Raw genomic sequence first — 22130 nt, 5'->3', positions numbered from 1 at the left:
TCTTATGCACTGTGCATCATCAAAGGAAAGAAACTTGCATATGCATTGTCCCGAGGGTCCTGATAGCTGGTGCCGCCATAATAAGGACATTGCAAACAAAACAAAGCTGTTCAAGCCAGGCCCAGGTTTGCCTCTTTTAATCATTGCTGAGCTTAAACCTATTTACAATAGGCTCAGTGATGATGCATTGCTTGAAAGATGCCTTGATGGCAAAACCCAAATTTGTCCTTGAATGGCATGATTGGAGTGTTTGTTGGTTCAAATGTCCTACATGTTGGAGTAAATGATGCTATTTGCTCATTTTTATATAAGATGACAATGTGATGACAACCATGGGAATAAATCCTGGTGTATTTTGTCTAGAAGAGCTGAATTCTGCTGACAAATTGAGAGTTCAGATGGGAGAATACAAAGCTGATGCAAAAAAAAAAAAAAGGAAAATCTTGAGAGCAAGGCGAAAGCAAAAAGGAGACAAGGCACATGATAAAGAGGGACTAACCCATGAAGCTGGGTCTTTTCGAACTGAAAATACATTTAAAAACACTAAATCTGCAATAATATCAAAGATACTTATCACAATATTAATAAATCTTAGAAATAATAATCTTTTTATAGTGACTTTGTACTTTACAGCTGATTTTCTAAATTTTCCGAAATGACAGCTTTCTAGATATTGTAGACATGATATCTTTCTTGGTTTTTAACCATATGCAATGGAATTAACAACTATATTTCACAGTCTAAGAGTTAAACCAAAAAGAAACCTTTAAAAAATATTTTTTTATTATTGTAGATCCTATTTTTTAATATTTTTTTAATTATAACCAAAAAGTCCTCAATAAACTATTTAGAAGTAGTTTAAAACAAGTTGTGTACATCTGTTACTAGAAGTTAATCTGTTATCTGGCCTACAATAACCACCTCTTTTTTTCTCCTTCAGGTCGAGTTTATTATTAACTATGAAAATATTTGACCCAATATCACAATTTTTTGTCAGTGTTGTTGTCTCTATAACATGCAATAAAGTATTTGTGGTTGTGCTTTTTTATTGAAATATATATTTTTTTGTATAATACCACCTTAAATAATTTTTAAGAGAATAACAAACTATGGGTCATTTTCAAGACCTTGAGCAAGAGCGTGTAAAGCGAAACTTCTTTCTATGGGAATGCTGTACTCAAATATGCATAACACATTTTTAAAGTGCCATCCAAAGTAGCGTTGTCCTATTGTACACAGGCAAGGGGAATTCTTTTTATTTCAAAGACATCAATACATCGATAAATGTTTCCTCTATCTAAATAGAGATAGAAGGTCATTTGTTCGTCTAGGTAGCATTTTCTCGCGTTATTCAAAAATAATAAAAGCTACCGCTCATTTAGCTCACAAAAGACCTTGAGCGGCTACCCCTTATTTAGCCACTGCGTACAAGATAAGCGCATGGCGGATCTTTTGTGCAGCTGATAACAGGACAAAGGGTCTACTGAAGCAAATACTATAACTTAGAGTAGAAGTTTCAACTAAGAGAAGGAGTTTCAGCAATATAAGATAAACCACAGTAGTTTAAGGCTTAACAATAATATTCCATACTACGGTAAAATGTGTGTAAAGCAGCACGTCCACAAAAAGTAAATTATGTATAAATGGTATGCGTTTTATATAAACCAAGGTAAATGGAGTAGAGAGCATGGGACAGGGTAAGAGATCTGAAACAAGAACGATAGGTCGAACATAAACCGATGCTGCCTCGCCTTCACTTCAGCGCTCCCAAATATCAGATTCGAATCCGAGCTGATGCATTTCGTCTAGTTAACGAGAAAAGAATGAGAAATATCAAAACATATATCATCACATACTGAAACTACAAATGCAGTCCCATTCATTCACCGAATTCATTCGTCTGTTTTGAAAGTCCTACGCCTCTGCGCGTTCACACGACAAAATGTCTGGAAAACTGCGCTACGAACCAAAGCCGCACACGGAACCACGACAAAAAAGCAAAACAAAATACATATCAAGGCCCAGAAGTGACTATTTAATGGCTGGAAACCAATGCGTTATTGGTTTTTTGATTTCCAAAATCAGTTAGGTCAAAGTGTGAAAGCCTCGAGCGAGGTCGAAGCGAAACAAAATACTATCGAACTTTTCAATAAATAAAACCATAGAAAGTAAACTTTAAGGGTAAATATGAGAGACAAAGTTGTAAAATACACACTTCAATGCAAACCTCAAATTATGGAGGCTTAGGAAAAGAATATAGCGAGAAATAAGCCAACTTACTTGGTAACTCCTGCTCTCTGGTCTTGCCTCACGACGACAGCGATGTTTGTGACAGACACTAGACCTGGTGCACGTGGGCTGACCAACAGCAGTCCCAGACTCTGCTCGGCCAAGAGGCCACAGGGTTCTGGGAGAACGCCTTATCTCTCTACACAGTAGTCTCCTTCGCAGCTCCCAGCAGTCGGAGTGACACAGCGCTCCGGGGAGCGCTTCCGAACCCCCTCTGGTTTAATCCCCCCTTTTGGGCTGCCAGAAAGCCATATGTTACAAAAAAATTACCCCCTTTCACTGAGCCAAACCCCCCTTTTGCGAAAAGTTAGATCCGCCTCTGCTCTGTTAATTTATTCGATTAATCTCCTTCTCCAGGAACTCATAATACAGATGACTGAAGAAGTTCACTGCCCCTACTTATGAGCCCCCGACTTCTCTTCATCATGCAAGTGATACCATTTCTCCCTTTCCTTTGAGTGTAAATTAGCTGATCAGCAACAAAACAGTAGATGAAGATATTTTTTTAATGATGAGGAGGAGTAGGAGATTAGAGGCCCCGAATTTTTTTACCTCTTTAAGCTGGGGCTCTTAAAATAAATGGGCAAATTTTATTGAGCCCTACTTTTCCTTCTTTAGCCCGAATGTTCACGCTAGTAAATGTTCGCATAGCAACAGTCGTGTTCCATGTATCCGTTGCTAACATAGATCGAGTTGCATTCTGGGATATCAATGGCCGTCACTTCATAGAAGCACAAGATGTGAGGACGAACCTTTCCTTCGATTCTTTATGAATTTAGCGTTTCTAATGTTGTTTAGAGGGGAGCGAGCTCTTAAGACGTATAACAAGTATTGAACTATAACCATGGGTCAGAATATGGATGAAACACCACCAAATAAAAGGTATTTTATGCAGTGCATTCTCATAACCAATTCGTGTTTGTATAATAATTAGTCGTGTTTGTGGCTTGTTTACAAAAAAAGCGAACTTACCAATGTTTGTGTAAGAGAAGATTTAAATTCAATAACAATGCAATAACAATATTTTTAGCTTTAGTTATTGAAAGAGTTTGATCCCTTTGTACAGTCGAAATGTGTCGCATTTTGATAAAATTTCCCCTTCATGTCTGTAGTAGACATGGTCCGACAAGGATGGAGGCAGTGCAAAGAATCGAGAGAAACTGGTGCTCCTACAGGGATAAACAGATGTTCAAGCTCCTCAAATATGCAATTTGTGCCGCTGTGAGTCATGTTTTACGTAGATGCTCTTATGCTTTCTAGAATATACTAATTTTTAACTAGATGGCATGGACATACTATCCAGGGTACCACGAATGTTTTGATATGGTAGTAACAGTACATATTATTCTGTTGACAACTCCTTATTCTTTAACCTATGATGTTTGAATATTATGGAGATAAGATAGGGAGATATGTCATTACTATTAGCATTGATTACGACAGGGGGTATGTTTGGATGATTTCACACTGTTATACTTGTAAGCACAAAATAGTGTACAGTACAAAGCTTTTTTTCCCTTCCCTCAGTAGATTTGGAATTTTACAAAGGACATATGGAAATTGAATGTTGGATTTAAAGTGTTTGGTAGATTGTAAATGTAGTCTTGCTTTTACTTTCTAATATTATTTATGTCTGTCTTTTATCAGGAGCACTCTCTTACCTTTGAAGTCCTCCGTAAGGTGTCTCCACTTGAGGCAGATCTTCTCAGGGACCCTGCAGTCAATGCTAGAGTCAGATTCAGGTGAACATAGCGGATATAAGACTACTGACAAGCCCTCAATAGACTAGTAGGTGTAGGTTGTTCAAAGTTGTTTGTTAACACATTGACCCCTGAACCGGCCTGTACCGGCTTTGGGAAGTACCCACAACCCAAAAAATTCATAAATTCAAAATAAACACAACAAGATGAAGATACTCAGGCATCAGTCTGAGGGATAAATGGTCTTGCAGATATGCATCCAACCAAGGTGTTGGCATCTACTCTTAAGCCAAATAATAGCACAGGTTCTTTGACAAATCTCAAATCGAACAAGGAGAGAAAAGCAGAATCACCCCTCTCAATAAAACGCTCAAAATACCACACAAGGGAGAGAGATCAGCAAACACAGCTCAAGACACAAATAGATACCTTTATTCTGATCCTCCAGGTACATTTCCTTGGCCTCAAAACACAATGCCCATTCCTTGAAGGATTGTACAACCACGAAAATATGTTTACGTATTGCAAAGCATTCTGGGAGATACAGGGGAAAATTCACGAGGGGAGGGCCAGTCAACACTCCTCTCCCCAAAGTCAGATGGTTTTTTATAAGTCTTTTCACCCCGAAGCCAAACGAATCAATTCCAGGCCATACAGACCCAGAATAGCAGTGTAAACAATTTTGGAATCAATTTGGTTTCAGAAAAGACAGCATTTAGGAGAGCTGTGGTGATTCATTAGAAAATTATTTTCTCATCCAGGCAAAGCCAAACAAGAAAAAATCATCATGAATCCACCTTTGCTTGCAAATATCCATAAGCAAAGCACTCAATTATGCCCCAAAAGACTTCATGATGTCCTGAGACACTCCCCTAATATGCTCATAGCTGTATTTTTGATGAAAAATACAAGCAACCATCAACTTGTGCTGGCTTCAGCACATCGACGAGGGATTAAAAGTGGGGACCGCAAAGCACTGTTGGAAAGCTTGGATACCGCTGACTAGGTGCAGCTGTGTTTGACTTTGACGGGCTGTATAAAACTCAGAATAGGGGGGGAGGTATCTGTTTTCAGTCTGTTTTTTGTAAATTCAGCTCCAAAAAAGCCAGGAGTCAATGGGTTAAGGCCTGGATAAACCTTCAAGTATGTTTGTAGAATATTCAAATCAAATTCTTGTGCAAGAATGTTTTACCGAGTGGCTAAGTGCAAAAACATGTGAATACAAAAAAGAACAAGATGCCATGGACATTTCTAGCTCTGACTAAATGGAAAAACATGTATGTTCAGCACAAATATTTCGTAAAAATGTTTTGAGTTCTTTGAAATAATTTTGGATGTGTTGTGAAAGCCAAATGATAGCTGTGTTTTGTTGGTAGCTCAACCTACCAATATTTAGACAAATATATTTAACCAGGCCTTTGAATGCCTCTCTGAAACACAGTTGTTATGTATACATTCCACATATTATCATCTTGTCAGAGCCTAATTTTTCTGAACATTTTTCTGGCTCTGACAAGGGCTAATAATGCTCAACTCGAATTCAATTAAAATTTCAACCCTTTGCTTAATTTCTTAAGTAAATATAGTTTAACACACCAAAGGATGGCCAATAAGTAAACAATCAACAATCATACAGACACTCCATTGTCACACTGTTATTTAGAAGGAAAAACAGAAAGGCTATCTATGGTTTCCTAGTTAATCAAGTAATTGTCATGGTTGTTTTTATGTTTCAGATTTGGAGGCATCGAATTCCCACCAATCATCATGTTCAAGATTTATATTAATAGCAGTGGACAGGGTTTGAAATACATGAGTGGTAAAAAGACAATAAAAGCCTCCTCACAGGCAGCCTCTGATTCACTCAGATTAATGGGGAATAGGAAATTCTATGATCAACTGACTGCTGACCTTTGTCAGCATGAGAAAGACAAGATTACGGATGAAATTGATGTCACAACAATGAAGGATTATATGAAGGTAATATGATTGCGTTTTTTCAAAACTCTGTTTTTCACTCATGCTAAATATAGAAAGAATTACAAAAAGCAGACCAATTGCAAAGAATGTTTCATTTTCATGATGAGAGATATAACCATTTAGTTTGTAGTTGCACTTGCTTTCTTTTCATGTGTTATCAAACCCTTCTTCAATGATCTCTGTTCTTCTAGCTTCTGCCTTTCAAACACTGAATCACATTTTACAATTTTTAATAACCAACTTCAAAATGGCTTGGCCATATTCTATCTTCCGTATATTTCTTCAGTGTACAGGGGGTTCAGTGCCCCCTCTCCCCTCTCCCTGGACCCTCCTCTGTCTCTGCTGTCTTAGTTTTGATTAGGTCATATGTACATAGTATCTAAGCCACCTGGACCCCATGTCTCTGTTGTGATGTATTGGTTTTGACAAGGTCATATCTTTTAGTATCTAAGCCACCTAGACCACATGTCTCTGTTGTGATGTATTGGTTTTGACAAGGTCATATCTTTTAGTATCTAAGCCACCTGGACCCCATGTCTCTGTTGTGCTGTATTGGTTTTGACGAGGTCATATCTTTTAGTATCTAAGCCACCTGGACCCCATGTCTCTGTTGTGATGTATTGGTTTTGACGGGGTCATATCTTTTAGTATCTAATCCACCTGGACCCCCTGTCTCTGTTGTGATGTACTGGTTTTAACAAGGTCATATTTTTTAGTATCTAAGCCACCTGGACTCCCTGTCTCTGTTGTGATGTACTGGTTTTGACAAGGTCATATTTTTTTAGTATCTAAGCCACATGGACCCCCTGTCTCTGTTGTGATGTATTGATTTTAGTAAAGTAATATCTTTTAGTATCTAAGCCACCTGGACCCCCTGTCTCTGTTGTGCTGTATTGATTTTAGTGAGTTCATATCTTTTAGTATCTAAGCCACCTGGATGAAGCCCCACCAGATGCAGGTGGAAAGTCAAATCTCTGGAGAAGGCTAACTCTAGATGGTAAGAGCTGTTACAATATCTATTTTGAATTAGAGCCAACAAGTTGGTGCACGCCTCAGACAAAACTTGAATGATCAGAATCATCAAGAATCTGTTCCCCTTACCAAGTTGAATTGGTCTTATGAGTTCACCAAAAGCACTTGTCAGCCACGCCTTTGTTATTGTTTTCATTTAATATTGGAAGGCACATTAGTGGTAAAATCTTGAAATAACCACATAAAAACAAAGTTTAATCCGTTATTTCCCAAATTCGATCGAAAATATTGCGTTGGCTTCCCCACATCAGACGATGGAAATGGATGCATTTTCAAACTTGATTCTTTGCTGGGAAGACAATAATTAACAGAGGCTGTTTAACAATGTTGAAATTGAAGTTTATTGACCTGGATTTTTAGTTTTAGGATGAGTATGACTATTTTAAACCCTACGACAATATGCATCACACATGTGATCAATGGATTAATTGGCACCCAAAAAATACTGGCTTAAACCCATTTCAGCAATCATCTTCCTACCCACCCATCCCCTCCCCCATTCTCCTTGCACATTCCATAGATGTATGTGAGTATTAAAGTGTTTCTTACACATTTTTTATGCTAGCAATTCCAAGGAAGAACATAGTACATGACATCTTCAGCTATGTTATATCTGGACTAGCATCGCCCCGCCTGATAGAGGAGTGTCAAGACTTGTTATCCGGTAGACCAGCTACACAAGCCATCCAGGTGGCTAGGATAGAGGCAATACCACAGTACCACAAGTAAGTAACTATCACACTTTGTTCCGTGTTTTTCCGTTATTTTTATATCCACTGCACCACAAATAAGTTGTTTTTATCACACAAAAAGGAGACTGATATATTAAAGTATTCAGTACACTATGTTATAGTACTATAGTCCTCTAAATGGGTAAACGAACCCCCTGCTCAAAATGGGCCTAAGTTTATATATGTGCATTAGATCATACACATAATGAATTTTATGCTAAATAACTAAAATACTTATGTTGCATAAGTATGTTATGTTTTAAAGTTAGTTTGTACTTTAATGTATATTCTTTGATCATTTGCTGTGATACTTATATAATTCCCATTTTCTTAGAAATGCAAAACCAAACTCATCTGGGCAAAACACTGGTCGTCGGAGTCGGAAAGCAAAACAACGAGTGGAAAAAATGAGAAGATTATATGGGTTCAGCAGTCCAAAACCGGTATGAACCCAATGAACAACTTTACATGGCTATGAGAGCAAGCCAAAACTAAGCATTGAACAGACGGAGTGACTCTGCACTCAAAGGCTGCACCCCGGGGGAGGGGGGGGCATAATACAGAAATGTGAAGAAAACTGGGGGCGTGCAGTGCTATGCCCATACCGGTCATTTCCCTCAAATCCCACCCCGCCCCTATAAACAGTACAGCCATATGCTGGTGGTTAAGGGAGTTTCTGTTATATAGCTGCGATACGCTTTGATGCAGAACTTAAAAGCTTTGGCTTCCTGCTGGACATCATTTCGTCAAAACAAAATAGAAAACAGTAGTCTGTTTCTGGTTAATAAAAATCACCTTGTAAATGCCATTCCACATTAGAGCGAATACGTAACCGAACAAACAAAAATAGACAGAGTAGGGCAGGTTGTGCCTTAAGGTATTCTATCAACATCTCACCGTCTACTTTGTCTTTTCTAGGGTGAAGATCTATTAGCTCCCAGGAGCACCCCGGATCTACGGGCAGGGGAAGACTTGTTCGATGAAGAGGACTGGGAGCAGGAAGGAGACAAGCTTTATGAATGGGCACAGAACCTCTCCATGGAGGAACTCATGACCCCTTGATGGGTCCGTGCCTACTTAAAATTACATTATGATTTTAATGATAGGATTTCTGTATAAAATTCAAATTGAAGCTTTTTTACAGTAAAAAAAGGAAAAAAAATCCTTCTAAGCAAATTTTAGTCGGCTATTTAAAAAAACAACAGAAAGTACACGTCTGATGTATTATAAAGCCAATGGATGTCAGTGCTTTTACGAGAAGGAATGCACAAAAAGACGATAGTTTTTTATTTTTTTTAAAGATATATAAATTGATAGTTAACAAGTGCAATAGCAATGACCTGGGTAAAGCCTAGGTGTGCGTTGCTAGGCGTGGTTAGTGGGGATGTGGGGGGAGGGTCACTCTTGCAAGTAACATGGCAAACGTCTTGCAGGGAATATACAGCTTTTGTGATACCAGCGGTCGCTGTTATGTAAGCACAATCCCAAGACACATGAAACTATTTGTAAATAAAGATAATTTTGTGGTCAAATCAGTTGATTACTTTCATGGTCTGATTATTGTACAAGTAAAAAAAAGCCTGGAACTCTGCCTTCTTCAAGTAAGGCTTCTGATACGCTTGAAGAGAAAAGAAGAAAGGAAGGTAATAAAAATTGTAGGATATTTTGATAGGATATATCTCTCAAAGCAATCTAACCATTCCCCTCCACCAATATTTTAACCTTGCGCCATAAAAGTATAAAGCGGCCAACCCTGTTACCGATAGAATTCGCCGCTTTATATTGCAATTGATGAAAAAAATTATACCGACTAGAGGTTGGCCTCTCCGCACCAATAAAACTGCTGGAAGTTATTCACTACAACGAAGACTTCACCCCACCCTCTTAAACTCATTAATACACCCTTTTATCAAACAAACATGATATCCCCTTGCCTAGACGCCCGCATGAGATTTGAAGTTGAGTCTGTCTCTCTTACTAGTCTTCGTGCTCTCATTTACTCTCGGCCTCCGTATACCATCCGAGATATCGAGCATGAAAAATTCGTTGGCTATCTTTTCCTTCTTCCCTGCAATCTTCTATCCGCCTTCTTTCATTACATTAATACAAGCAGCACATCGTGCTGATTTCTAAGATGGCCTGCGTCCTAGCTCTTCTTAGGGTCCAGACCAGGTGCCGCCCACGGCTGTATTTCCCCGGACGCATTGATAGCGTAGAATACACCTCCCGTGGCGGAAATGGCGGCACTCAAGAAGAACACGATACTCCACTCGTACATACTCTGTGAAGGGAAATAAATATACGGTATAATGGTAATGCTCTATTGGAAAACCGAATATACGTACAGCATTATAATGGTAATAGGGATAATAAATGTACGGCATTATCTAGTACTCTGTGCAGAATACAAATATACGACAACATGGTAATGCTCTGCGTCTGCGGAATTGCTAAATGCACGGCATTATTGCAATGCTCTGTGGAGTAGGTTAATTGCAATGCTATGTGGCGTAGCCAAATAAATAGCATTACGCTAATGCTCTGTTGGAAGACAAATGAACGACATTTTGGCAATGTTCTGTGGTTAAAATAAATACACGGCACCATGCTAATGATCTCTTGTGAGACAAATGCACGGGATAATTGCAATGCTCTTTGGGGAAAACACACATGCACGGCATTGTGATAATGGATTACAAGGGGTGAATTGAATGTGCTCATCATGTCTACCCTTAGTTCGTTTGATCGTGCACGGTGGATACTTTCGTGGTTTAAACAAGCTGGTTCTAACAAGGCGGCGATTCTAGTGCCGCTTGGTCATTTACCTGGTCTAATCGAACTCGATACTTTTGGTTTCATTCATGAGTTAAATGTTACTTGATTTTAAAGTTAAAGTGGTTTAAGGTCGTTTCGGGTTTGGACTGGACGTCTTAGATAAAAATAGATTAAAACATATAGGTTTAGATAGCCATTGGCTTAAGCGAATGGGTCAATGAATCCTGGGTCAGTCTCTGGATCACAGCAGGGCCCTAGCCTAATTTCAGCCGCCATAAATTAATTATAAAAACAAAAACGAATTTTACACCGAGGCAGAGTACCTTGTTTATAAAGAGTTTTTACTGGGGTTAATTGGCAAAATAGGTTAAGCACATTATTGGAATATAATCGGTAAATTTGTGTTAGTTTTTTTCTTAGTGGTTCTGCATAAGCATGGTCCAGTTGGATAAATCCTGCTTAGGAAGGATTTTAAAATCCTTTGTTAGGGTAGGATCTATGCACGTTTGTATGTGGTATGGTATAATATGATACGATATACCTACCTCTGTTTTCACTATAAATCCTACAATTACTGGCCCTATGATTCCTATACACGTCCCAAAAGTATTCGCTATGCCCATGATAACACCTGAGTAGGGAGGGGCAATGTCCAGGGTGTTGGCCCTCACTCCAGGGTACATGAGGGCATTCGAACCCAGGCCGATAACAAGTGAGACTATCTTGTAGGACGTAGAAGCGACTATTGTGAAGCAAACGCACTGCAGGGAAAGGGCTGAAAGAAGAATAACGTATAAGATACATTTGCTTTAAGATAACTCCGTACCTTAGTTATTTTTATTTATGTTTTATATGTAATTCTTTTGTTATACCGCAGAAAAAGGATTGGTAATTCAAGCTCAAACAAGATTTACAAGATGACAAAACATTTTTTTATTGAAAACTCCTGTACTTAGTCATTTCGAAGGATTAAAGTATGATGTAATTGTTTCATCACGGGCAGACACAGGGTCACAAAGGGTGATTCAAAAGCATTAAAGTTGTACCAAAGTCTTCATGTCCCCTAAGGTTAAGCTTAATTCTCCATACAACCCGCGGAACCACCCTGCCCCCCCCCCTTATACACTCTTTATGAGACTTTCTGTCTATATACTCACCGGTACATGTGAGTACTTTACGTGTGTTAGTCTGAGAGAAGACGCCTTTCACAAACAGAGTGTCTGCAAATGGGCCAGCTACTGACAGTATCACAGCCGTTCCAAAAAACGACAACCCATACAGCAAGCCGGTCTGCAAGGAGAAGTAAGAATTAGTCGATGAGGCGTCATATCATACCCTGCTTACATGATATTAAGAGTTAAGGCAAAAAACAACTTAGGAATAGTCTAGACGCCGTTTTTATTGTTATTGTTCCCAATGCAAAGTTGCATGGAAACGAACAAGGTCAAATGCTCTTCGTCTGATACTTATTTGTATGCATATGCATTTGGGACGGCAATTGACAAGAACGACATCTTAAAGCCGCAATTTCACCAGTTTACATCCGGAGGGCCGACAAAACCTTAATCGACAAGAGAAAGAATCTATTAGAATCCGCGCTATTAAACAGGCCATCCGCTCTAAATGATCACACATCCTCGAAGAAACTTCTAAAAGTCACACTGCTTTTAGAATTTTAAAATGTTTTTCCGTTAAAAGTCATCGGAGACTGTTACGTAATCGACCGGAAGTAAACTGTTGTCAATAACTAGGTCTCAGTCCAGTGCCGTAACAGGCCTCAAAAGGTTGGAGTGGCACACAACAGAAACCTAAAGAAATTATTTGGGGCACAGCCACGCCCCTACTGGTTATTTCCTTATAATTTTCGAAAATATTTTGGGGGGCATGTGCCCCCAGTGACCCGCTGCTCAGGCCCTGCAGTCAAATCACCGTTTTGATTGACATGTAAACTTCCTGGGGGAATCCATCGTGCTCTCAAGCATCTCAAGCTTTCTTTGCCTCGATGGTTACCATTGGAAGTTCATGGCAATACGACATTAAGACAATATGGTTCTGGCATCCTTACTATCCTTACTGGTTTTATTTTGACTATGCAAAGGCTATGTCCTACCGGCTCTTAAAATTCCATTAATTTAGCTTTTCGTATTTTTTGGTGCATATATCACACATACATACAGCAGGGAAAGTGACGGTACAACTGCTAGTGTGAGCAACTAAAAACTTTCGCTTTGGGGTCACGCTCGATGCCATCTAGCCCCGTTACATAATAAATAATAATAATTTAATGATTTTATTCTACCCATACGTACTTGCTCTATGTCGTAGCCGAGACCAAACTTGAGAAAAGGCGAGAGCTCTGTGGTAAATGTGACGTTGGTCCAACTGCAGACGATCCAACCAATGATGATACTCCACACAGGCAACGACGTGAATATTCTACCCCATGGTACAGATATAGGCTAGGTAGAAACAGATACGAGTATTCTACCCCATGGTACAGTTATATGCTAGGTAGAAACAGATGTGAATATTCTACCCCATGGTACAGATATATGCTAGGTAGAAACAGATGTGAGAATTCTACCCCATGGTACAGATATATGCTAGGTAGAAACAGGTGTGAGTATTCTACCCCATGGTAGATATAGGCTAGGTAGAAACAGATACGAGTATTCTACCCCATGGTAGATATAGGCTAGGTAGAAACAGATACGAGTATTCTACCCCATGGTACAGTTATATGCTAGGTAGAAACAGGTGTGAGAATTCTACCCCATGGTAGATATAGGCTAGGTAGAAACAGATACGAGTATTCTACCCCATGGTACAGATATATGCTAGGTAGAAACAGATGTGAGTATTCTACCCCATGGTAGATATAGGCTAGGTAGAAACAGATACGAGTATTCTACCCCATGGTACAGTTATATGCTAGGTAGAAACAGATGTGAGAATTCTACCCCATGGTACAGATATAGGCTAGGTAGAAACAGATACGAGTATTCTACCCCATGGTACAGTTATATGCTAGGTAGAAACAGATGTGAGTATTCTACCCCATGGTACAGATATATGCTAGGTAGAAACAGATGTGAGTATTCTACCCCATGGTACAGACATATGCTATTTAAAAACAGATACAAATATACTACCCCATGGCACAGATATATGCTAGGTAGAAACAGATGTGAGTATTATACCCCATGGTACAGTATTCTACCCCATGATACAGATATATGCTAGGTAGAAACAGATACGAGTATTCTACCCCATGGTAAAGTTATATGCTAGGAAGAAACAGATACGAGTATTCTACCCCATGGTACAGTTATATGCTAGGTAGAAATAGTTATCTTTATGTGTAATCTTACCCAACGTCACTGTGCTATTCATGATTGATTACCTCATCTTTATGGCTTTGATGACATGAACTTAACAACTTTCGCTCCTTATCGCTAAGTTGGGTGTCTTCACAAGGGGAATGCTTAACCACAGCAAGCCAAACAAGCGACCACAAGAGACACGCTGCACCTGAAAAAAAAAGAATGGGATTTCTTTAGACCGACAGACAGACAAACACAAAACCAGGTAGAGGGACAGAGAAGAAATAAAGCATGTATAGCATGTAAGCAACCACTAACCAGAGAAATAAAAAAGCGAAGACCAGTACTTCACCAGCTTCCCTGATAGAGGAGGGCACAGTGCTAAGCCTATGTACATACCTAGAGAAAATCAAAATAAAAAGCAGTGATTCTTAATTCTATTTATCACTTTGTTGGCTGTTTAAAAGTCTTTTACTATTCTTACCGGATTTGGTGAAAGAGAGCAGTTTCGACTTTTCCTCAGGAGGCGCCCATCTTGTCCAGAAATCATAGAGGGCTGGAGTCGTTAACCCCTAAGTCAAAAAGACATCAGACATCCCACCAAGGCTTGGTGAAGTGCATTAAATAACTAAGTAATATAAAATAGCCAATTTCAATAAGATATCTATTTGCTCCTAGTTTCCAATCAAATTGCTGTTCGATCCGTATTTTCAGTTTCAGTTGAATCTTATTCCTGTTTAATTATAAGTCACGTAAGTGCCTCCTATAAAATGAAACTTGTTAAAAGGTTAAAAAAAAACTCTTAAGCGTGAGTTGTATTCTGTTAATTTTGTCCTGAAAATGGTGCGATCTCAATGTAATTAACGTGGAGGAAAGATCTCAAGACACGAACAATGTCTCTATTACACTGAGAATTTATGATCAAGCGTTCAGTTAAAATGCACGTATTTTTCTCATAAGTGAATTGAAACTGGCCTTATAGCCAAATTCGTTGTTGCGCGACCTCCCAGAATCCAAAATTAGCGCGTTAGTCAGCCAAACCAAACAATCAAAACCAGACAAACCGCCCCAAAGCTTTTGTCTGACTACGCGCTATTCCCAAACAAGACAAAGATCTTGGATTCGCCGTGGGTGAATGGGGTGTTCCTTTTTGACCGTCAAAAGTGCAATCGTATTTTCTTATAATTTCCCTACTCAACCAATCTTTGTTACTTTCCCTTACTGTACAGTTGACTCTCGATAACACGAAGTGACATCTGTACCCATATCCCTAAATTAACTTACTGAATTTGCTTCCTTCATTTATTAAGTGACCAACTCACCTTGTCCCAAATTTTTTTTACTAACGTATTGTATTTGGCTATTTCCAGTCAACTTCTATTAATGTTATTTTCAAAATCTATATCAATCTCTAGGGTAGCCGTATGTTGTTATCTCATTACCAGACATAAACCAAACAATGCAATTGCTGCAGTGAGACATGCGAGATGAGACATGCGAGATGAGACATGCGAGATGAGACATGCGAGATGAGACATGCGAGATGAGTCCGCGCGGCCAAAGGACAGAGCAGTATGAACACAGACGAGGCAAGATTCGATGAGCCCATTACTAATCGGCCACCAAACCTCTGAGCCAGCATTCCCCCAGGCAATTGGGTCAGCAAATAGCCCCAGTAAAAGGAGCCGAGTACCACACCTAAAAAAAGATATACAGTAATACACTAGCTAACAGGCGCGTACGTACAATTGCCTGAGATGGGTGCGCAGTCATAGGTTTTAATTGGAAAAAGCATAGTATTTGAAAATTCCTTAATAAATATAACTTGTTGGCCGCCAGGGGGGGTGCGCGCACCCTGCACCACCCCTGTGTACGCGCACCTCAAACCCTGCACACCCCCCTGTGTACGCGCACCTCAAACCCTGCACACCCCCCTGTGTACGCGCACCTCAAACCCTGCCCACCCCCCTGTGTACGCGCACCTCAAACCCTGCACCCCCCCTGTGTACGCGCACCTGAAACCCTGCACACCCCCCTGTGTACGCGCACCTCAAACCCTGCACACCCCCCTGTGTACGCGCACCTCAAACCCTGCAACCCCCCCCCTGTGTACGCGCACCTCAAACCCTGCACACCCCCCTGTGTACGCGCACCTCAAACCCTGCACCCCCCCCCCTGTGTACGCGCACCTCAAACCCTGCACCCCCCCCTGTGTACGCGCACCTCAAACCCTGCACACCCCCCTGTGTACGCGCACCTCAAACCCTGCACACCCCCCCTGTGTACGCGCACCTCAAACCCTGCACACCCCCCCTGTGTACGCGCACCTCAAACCCTGCCCACCCCCCCCCTGTGTACGCGCACCTCAAACCCTGCACACCCCCCCTGTGTACGCGCACCTCAAACCCTGCCCACCCCCCTGTGTACGCGCACCTCAAACCCTGCACACCCCCCCTGTGTACGCGCACCTCAAACCCTGCACCCCCCCTGTGTACGCGCACCTCAAACCCTGCACCCCCCTGTGTACGCGCACCTCAAACCCTGCCCACCCCCCTGTGTACGCGCACCTCAAACCCTGCACACCCCCCTGTGTACGCGCACCTCAAACCCTGCCCACCCCCCTGTGTACGCGCACCTCAAACCCTGCACCCCCCTGTGTACGCGCACCTCAAACCCTGCACCCCCCCTGTGTACGCGCACCTCAAACCCTGCACCCCCCCTGTGTACGCGCACCTCAAACCCTGCACCCCCCCCCTGTGTGCGCGCACCTCAAACCCTGCACACCCCCCCTGTGTGCGCGCACCTCAAACCCTGCACCCCCCCCTGTGTACGCGCACCTCAAACCCTGCACACCCCCCCTGTGTACGCGCACCTCAAACCCTGCACACCCCCCTGTGTACGCGCACTTCAAACCCTGCACACCCCCCTGTGTACGCGCACCTCAAACCCTGCACCCCCCCTGTGTACGCGCACCTCAAACCCTGCACCCCCCCCTGTGTACGCGCACCTCAAACCCTGCATACCCCCCCTGTGTGCGCGCACCTCAAACCCTGCACACCCCCCTGTGTACGCGCACCTCAAACCCTTCCCCCCCCCCCCTGTGTACGCGCCTGGCCAACTCGAACTTTAACAATCTGATAATTCGTTCACCTCTAACTCAAAAGTATGTTTCTCCTGTGTTTCTCCTAGTATTTAGACTTAGTATTTTTACCTGTATGATATCTCCAGCCTTGACTCTTATTTCCGACGAAAATTGATTTACATCGAATATCGGATATTTATGTTAGGGGACTAGCCGGGATCTTTAAGGCGAATATGAAGACGAAGGCAAGACTGGTATTTCCAATGCTTTAATTGTTCACAGTCGCAATTGTTTTAAGCAAAGGTTTCGAAAGATAGGCTATCTATAACCATATGTCCTTAAATGACGTCATAATGACGTCATATTGTGTTGCTATGGGAACACAATATATTATTTTGTTCCTCTTTGTCAGATAATGATTCCAATGGTTCAAAAGTTACGGATGGGGGTCCGGACCCCCGGTCAGAGGAAGCCCCATAAAGCCCGGTCTGAATAAAGTTAAGCCTTAGGCTAAGTTCAAACGTCGTATTATCCATTAGCCGTATTCAATGCAAATGCATGGAAATGAAAGAGAAAACAATTGTCTTGCCTTGAATACGGCTCGTGGATAATACGAGTTGAGCTACAAGAGTTTGGAGGTCTTTGAGGACCTGACCAGGTATTAATTGTCGCGAGGCTTGATTTTCCAAAATCAACTTATGCTCTTCTTCTGCACTGATCAGTTACTTCTGACTACTTAGTTTTTCTAAGGTTAATTTTGTTTATATTATACCTCATGTATCAGATTCCCATTAAAAGTGATATTGCGGCTAGATACCATGGCCACAACTGCTATACTCATACCCGCTCTAGAAGCAAAGTTCACAAGATAGCCGAGCATGGCTATGAACGCTATAACATAACGCTTGGGTAACCTCGAAAAGACGGAGTGGCAGCAACAGTATTTCCTTGATGAGCCAACATTTTCATAGGCGAACAATTCATGATGGGCTTTTAAATCCACCACCGGGTCAAGCTGAGGAAATTGAGCACTTTGCTTGCTTGTAGCTGCCATGTTAGTTGCCGTAAAGGTCCATTTGGCTTTAAAGTGAGCTTTACAAGGATTTACGTAGGTAATGAGGGGTAAAGATGTGCAATGATGCCCGAATGTCATCTCCTTAACAAGAACACCAAGGATACTGGCCATAGCACGGTAAAGAAATAGGTACCCTGATGGGAACACGTCTGCGGTGCATTTTTGGAAGAATACATCTAAGAAATCTAAGGCTTTCGCGCCACGAGGCACGCCGGAGGGGGCTAAAAACCGCTTTACATTTTTAATCTCTTAATGCAAATTAGGTTCTCATTATGATTTTGAAATAGCACATTATGATACAACATTTGTTTCTTTGAAAAAGTATTTGGCTATTGTGAAGGTAATCCTCTACTCATATTTTGTATTAAAAAAAAACAACAACAATGATTCGATATTTGAGCGACTCCTCCGTAAGCATCTCGAACGCCCACATAGTTTGAAAAAAAAAAAAACAGATTTGGCTTCTTTGGCAGGGGGGGGGGGGGGGGGTTCGGAATCCGAAAAAGTGGACCTTATCTTCTTCGGGGGGGGGGGAGTTCTCTGATACAAATCTGAGCACCCAGAAAGAACAAAGAGGGATTTTTTTAATGCCTTTGCTGTATCTTCACGGGACGTTTATTGGCGGATTTGGCTTCATACCATAGTGATATCTAGCTTATGCTTTATAGTTTTGTCTACAAATAGCACGTCCATTGAAAACCGAAAGTGGCCTTCGGCCATGGTGGGGGGTTCATTCGCACCCCCCTGGGTACGGGCCTGATATCTAAGGGTAATAAAAAAGAACACTGCTTTTAAACCACAACATTTTTATTGAGAAGGTTTATAAGAGAGTTTGCCCAAAAACTTACCGAAGAAGACGATTTTAGTCCAGGTGAATTTCGTTTTGTTAAAAACGATTTCGTGAGTGAGACGCTGCATAACGGGGTCGCGTTCACGCAGATTACACACACGAGCCAATACATGGACACCGAAGACAAAATAGAATGACTAATTGAAAATCACAGTGCAGAATCCCATGTTGTCAAGCGAAAATCGAATCAATTGATTGATTCTCATGTTCTTTTTGTCTTGTTATCCTTCACATCACAAAAGACAAAAATGTCTCCTATTATTATTAAAAAATGTTATGCCACATTTTATTTCACGTGTAACCTATTATTATATACATTATGACAAGCCTGTAATTTAGCTTTTAAAGCTTCAAATAGTTTCATTCATTTATGAATTTATCAATTTATCTATTTTATCTATCTTACCACAATGACAACAATTTGTAAGGTGAATACAACAGAGAACGGCTCCAAAAGTGTTACTTATTATAAATTAGTATGTGTTTCTCGGTTTTTGGACAGGGGGAGGGAAAGGGATGGGGGGTGCGCAAGCAACAAGCAGCAAAAAACAACAAATGATGCTAATTTCAAACGTATTATCTATGAAAATGAAACAAGTCGATTGTTTCATATCATTTGCATTGATTACGGCTCATAGATAATACGACGTTTGAACTTATTATAAGAGCCTCGCTCAGGTCAGCTATTAATGCTTTAAGCCAGACAATAGTGTTATTAGTAAGATTTATTATTGTTATTAGTTAGATATTAGTGTTATTAGTCAGATATTAGTGTTATAAGTCATATATTAGTGGTATTAGTTCCGCTGCTCACCTTTTACTCATGGATTTTTTGCGTATTTTTTCTAGGATTTAGTATTCTTTTCTAGGACCTATTATTATATGTTAGAATCTAGTATTCATCGCTCCCTCCGCGCTGCGGTCACGATCAAAGCCACCGGTCACAGCAGCGATCATAGCAATTGCCTAGCAATCCAATTACCAATTACTTATCGTCAGGTATGCGGCTAAACTTATTGTTTACCTTTCTTAATTATATTCCATAAATCATGTAATTGGTAGATGTTGTGGAACGCAGGTGAATAGTATTTTAATCACAGGTATACCCCTTGCTGTTAAGGGTGATAATTTCAATACAAATCGGTAGGCAACATAAATCTTTAAGCAGTTGATACACCCCAGTTTAAAGACTCAAATGTGCTACCGTTACATCGTTCAAAATGGAAGCAACAAATACCACATATTTTTTGGCCATCGCAGCCACCGCGCTTCGGTCACGAAGCAAAAGCACGATAATCGCCGAAAGTGTTTTTCTCTTCGTCATCAACATATCCGCCCTGGTGGGAAACTCTCTGATCTTATGGCTGATTTTACGAAGCAGAACTCTGCGTCGCGCTGTCACCAACACTTACCTCATAGCTCTAGCGTTCTCAGACCTCCTCATGTCCATCTTGGTGATGCCCATGACTTTGAGCATTTTAATCACCGGAAAATGGGTCTTGGGTCCCTATTGCTGCAAACTGCAAGGTTTCTCGATTCTTGTCTTGGCGTGGGCCTCGCTGCATATCATGGCTTTAACCGCGCTTAACAGGTATTTCCGCGTGGTTCGTTCTGTAAGCTATAAGAAGCGCTTCACTCGTCGCTTTGCTGCCTTGAGTATCATAATCGTGCTGATAATCGCCGTGATCTTGGCTCTTCTTCCCACGGTCCTTCGATGGTCAGAGTTCACTTTTCGCCCGGATAAAGTCTCCTGTTTTATAACATTCTACCCAGAGCTCCCAACGATCAAATCCAGCTACACCAGTTTTCTACTGCTGGTCTACACTGTCATCCCCATGGTAACCATCATATTCTGTTACTTTAAGGTGTTCAGAAATGTACGTCGTCATGTGAATAGCGTCCAGCCCTCCCTCGGTACCAGGAGTGCAATGAACGGGGAGGAACTCCGAGTAACCAACACTCTCTTCGCGATTGTACTAGGCTTTCTCACCTGCTGGCTCCCTGTGGTGGTGATAGAGCTACTGAATGCGTTCCTTGGTACAGCTAGTCTTCCTCGATGGGTATACCTCGTATATATATACTTGGTTTATGTCAGCAATGTGGTAAATGCACTTGTCTATGGGATAATGAATAGGACGTTTAGGCGACAGGCCCGCTCACTCATAGGAGATAGGAGTGTGCTAAATGGGGCTGTCGGAAACACAGTTGCAACTGGGGTCAACGTAGTGCTTCCAGTTAAAACGGATATGAATACAGCAACAAGGATGTAACGGTGGATAACAATGGAATTGATGACGCCCATGAAGATACGTTTTGTCTAATAGATTTCAAGGCCCGTACCCGGGGGGTGGGGGTGGGGGTGCAGTGCGTTCGTGCAGTAGGTAAAGAGTTTTCATATGATAAAAAAAAACCGAAATGTTAATCCATATACAAGAGTAAAATCATTAACTAGCATATTGAGTGTGTTTTATATTTATTTTTATCGTAGTAGTTGCATCTCTATAACACTGGAAGTATCATTGTGAGGGTGTTGCCCTTGTAACGGTAATATGAAATATATCAGCCTTTATCTACCTGAAAATGTTTTGGCCTGTACATTACCATTAAGTGTATGTTTCCTTCATTTTTGTGATAATCAATCCCCCCTATAAAACTGGAAGTACTTGTTTTGGGGCGTGGCATCCTATCTAGAATTAATCGTTGTGCAAAAATTTCCTAACCCTACTATTAATTCTGCACCATTTCTCTGCACTATTGTGTTTTATGTTTGAATCATAACCAATACAAGAAACGCATTCTCAAATCCTCTATGTTCCTATTCTGATCTCCCCGCCTATCGCCGAGTACTCTCAGTTACAAAATAATGTGCCTCAGTTATAACGATGATGCTGGCCTGTGATTCGAGGGATATTGGAATAAAATAAAGTAATAACCTAAGTATTTGGGAAATTCTGGATAATTGAAGACAAGATCACCAATCAAAAACAAGATGAGTTTTTGGACGGCTCTTTTTGAATATAAGTTACCTATTGTATTTGCACATTGTGACAGAACTCTGAGGAAATAGTAACAGAAACTCCATTTTAATATCCTAAAAGGCCAGTGAGGTCTGTTTAATTTGAGAGATTATTTACTTGCACGAAAACCTTAATTTAGCTTTGTTTGTGCTTCACTTTTTGAAGCAGACAAGATTATTAATTTTTTGTAACCATCTATCAAATGGATCCCAATTGAAGAATTACTTCGTAAGAAAAATTTTAATTTCTCGCTGTTCAAACAATACATCGTTGCAA

At 40.8% G+C, this 22130-nt stretch overlaps 3 protein-coding genes and 1 non-coding gene across 5 annotated transcripts; 2 read left to right on the top strand and 2 right to left on the bottom strand.

The window, feature by feature from the left end:
• Positions 1-787: 787 nt before the first annotated feature.
• Positions 788-2657, bottom strand: LOC5507929. The gene is made up of 2 exons (XR_004294820.2): positions 2281-2657; positions 788-1805 (listed from the first exon to the last, which is right to left on the bottom strand). It is a non-coding gene; the product is annotated as an uncharacterized LOC5507929 (transcript).
• Positions 2658-2962: 305 nt separating this feature from the next.
• Positions 2963-9264, top strand: LOC5507926 (uncharacterized protein CXorf58 homolog). Of its 2 annotated transcripts, none has more exons than XM_001628500.3 (8): positions 2963-3171; positions 3405-3510; positions 3937-4031; positions 5726-5969; positions 6891-6966; positions 7567-7726; positions 8067-8175; positions 8651-9264. In XM_001628500.3, the coding sequence occupies exons 1-8, from the start codon at positions 3134-3136 to the stop codon at positions 8792-8794; spliced, it is 972 nt and encodes a 323-aa protein (XP_001628550.3). In that variant the 5' UTR covers positions 2963-3133; the 3' UTR covers positions 8795-9264. The 2 variants fall into 2 exon arrangements, with proteins under 2 accessions (XP_001628550.3, XP_032232537.2); XM_032376646.2 differs by having other exon boundaries at positions 2964-3171; positions 3402-3510.
• An 89-nt stretch (positions 9265-9353) lies between these two features.
• On the bottom strand, positions 9354-15096 carry LOC116615056 (vesicular glutamate transporter 2). Its single transcript, XM_048732926.1, has 6 exons — positions 15053-15096; positions 13911-14061; positions 12817-12966; positions 11665-11797; positions 11053-11282; positions 9354-10013 (listed from the first exon to the last, which is right to left on the bottom strand). The coding sequence occupies exons 1-6, from the start codon at positions 15094-15096 to the stop codon at positions 9879-9881; spliced, it is 843 nt and encodes a 280-aa protein (XP_048588883.1). The 3' UTR covers positions 9354-9878.
• A 4874-nt stretch (positions 15097-19970) lies between these two features.
• Positions 19971-21293, top strand: LOC5507925 (melatonin receptor type 1B-B). Its single transcript, XM_001628499.3, has one exon. It carries the CDS (start codon positions 20058-20060, stop codon positions 21105-21107), a length of 1050 nt encoding a protein of 349 aa, XP_001628549.2. The 5' UTR covers positions 19971-20057; the 3' UTR covers positions 21108-21293.
• The last annotated feature ends 837 nt before the right edge of the window (positions 21294-22130 follow it).

Source organism: Nematostella vectensis, chromosome 9, assembly GCF_932526225.1.
Source record: "Nematostella vectensis chromosome 9, jaNemVect1.1, whole genome shotgun sequence".
In the NCBI taxonomy this organism is placed as follows: Eukaryota; Metazoa; Cnidaria; class Anthozoa; order Actiniaria; family Edwardsiidae; genus Nematostella; species Nematostella vectensis.
Note: the sequence above shows the minus strand (reverse complement) of the source record. Positions and strands in the feature narration are given on the sequence as shown.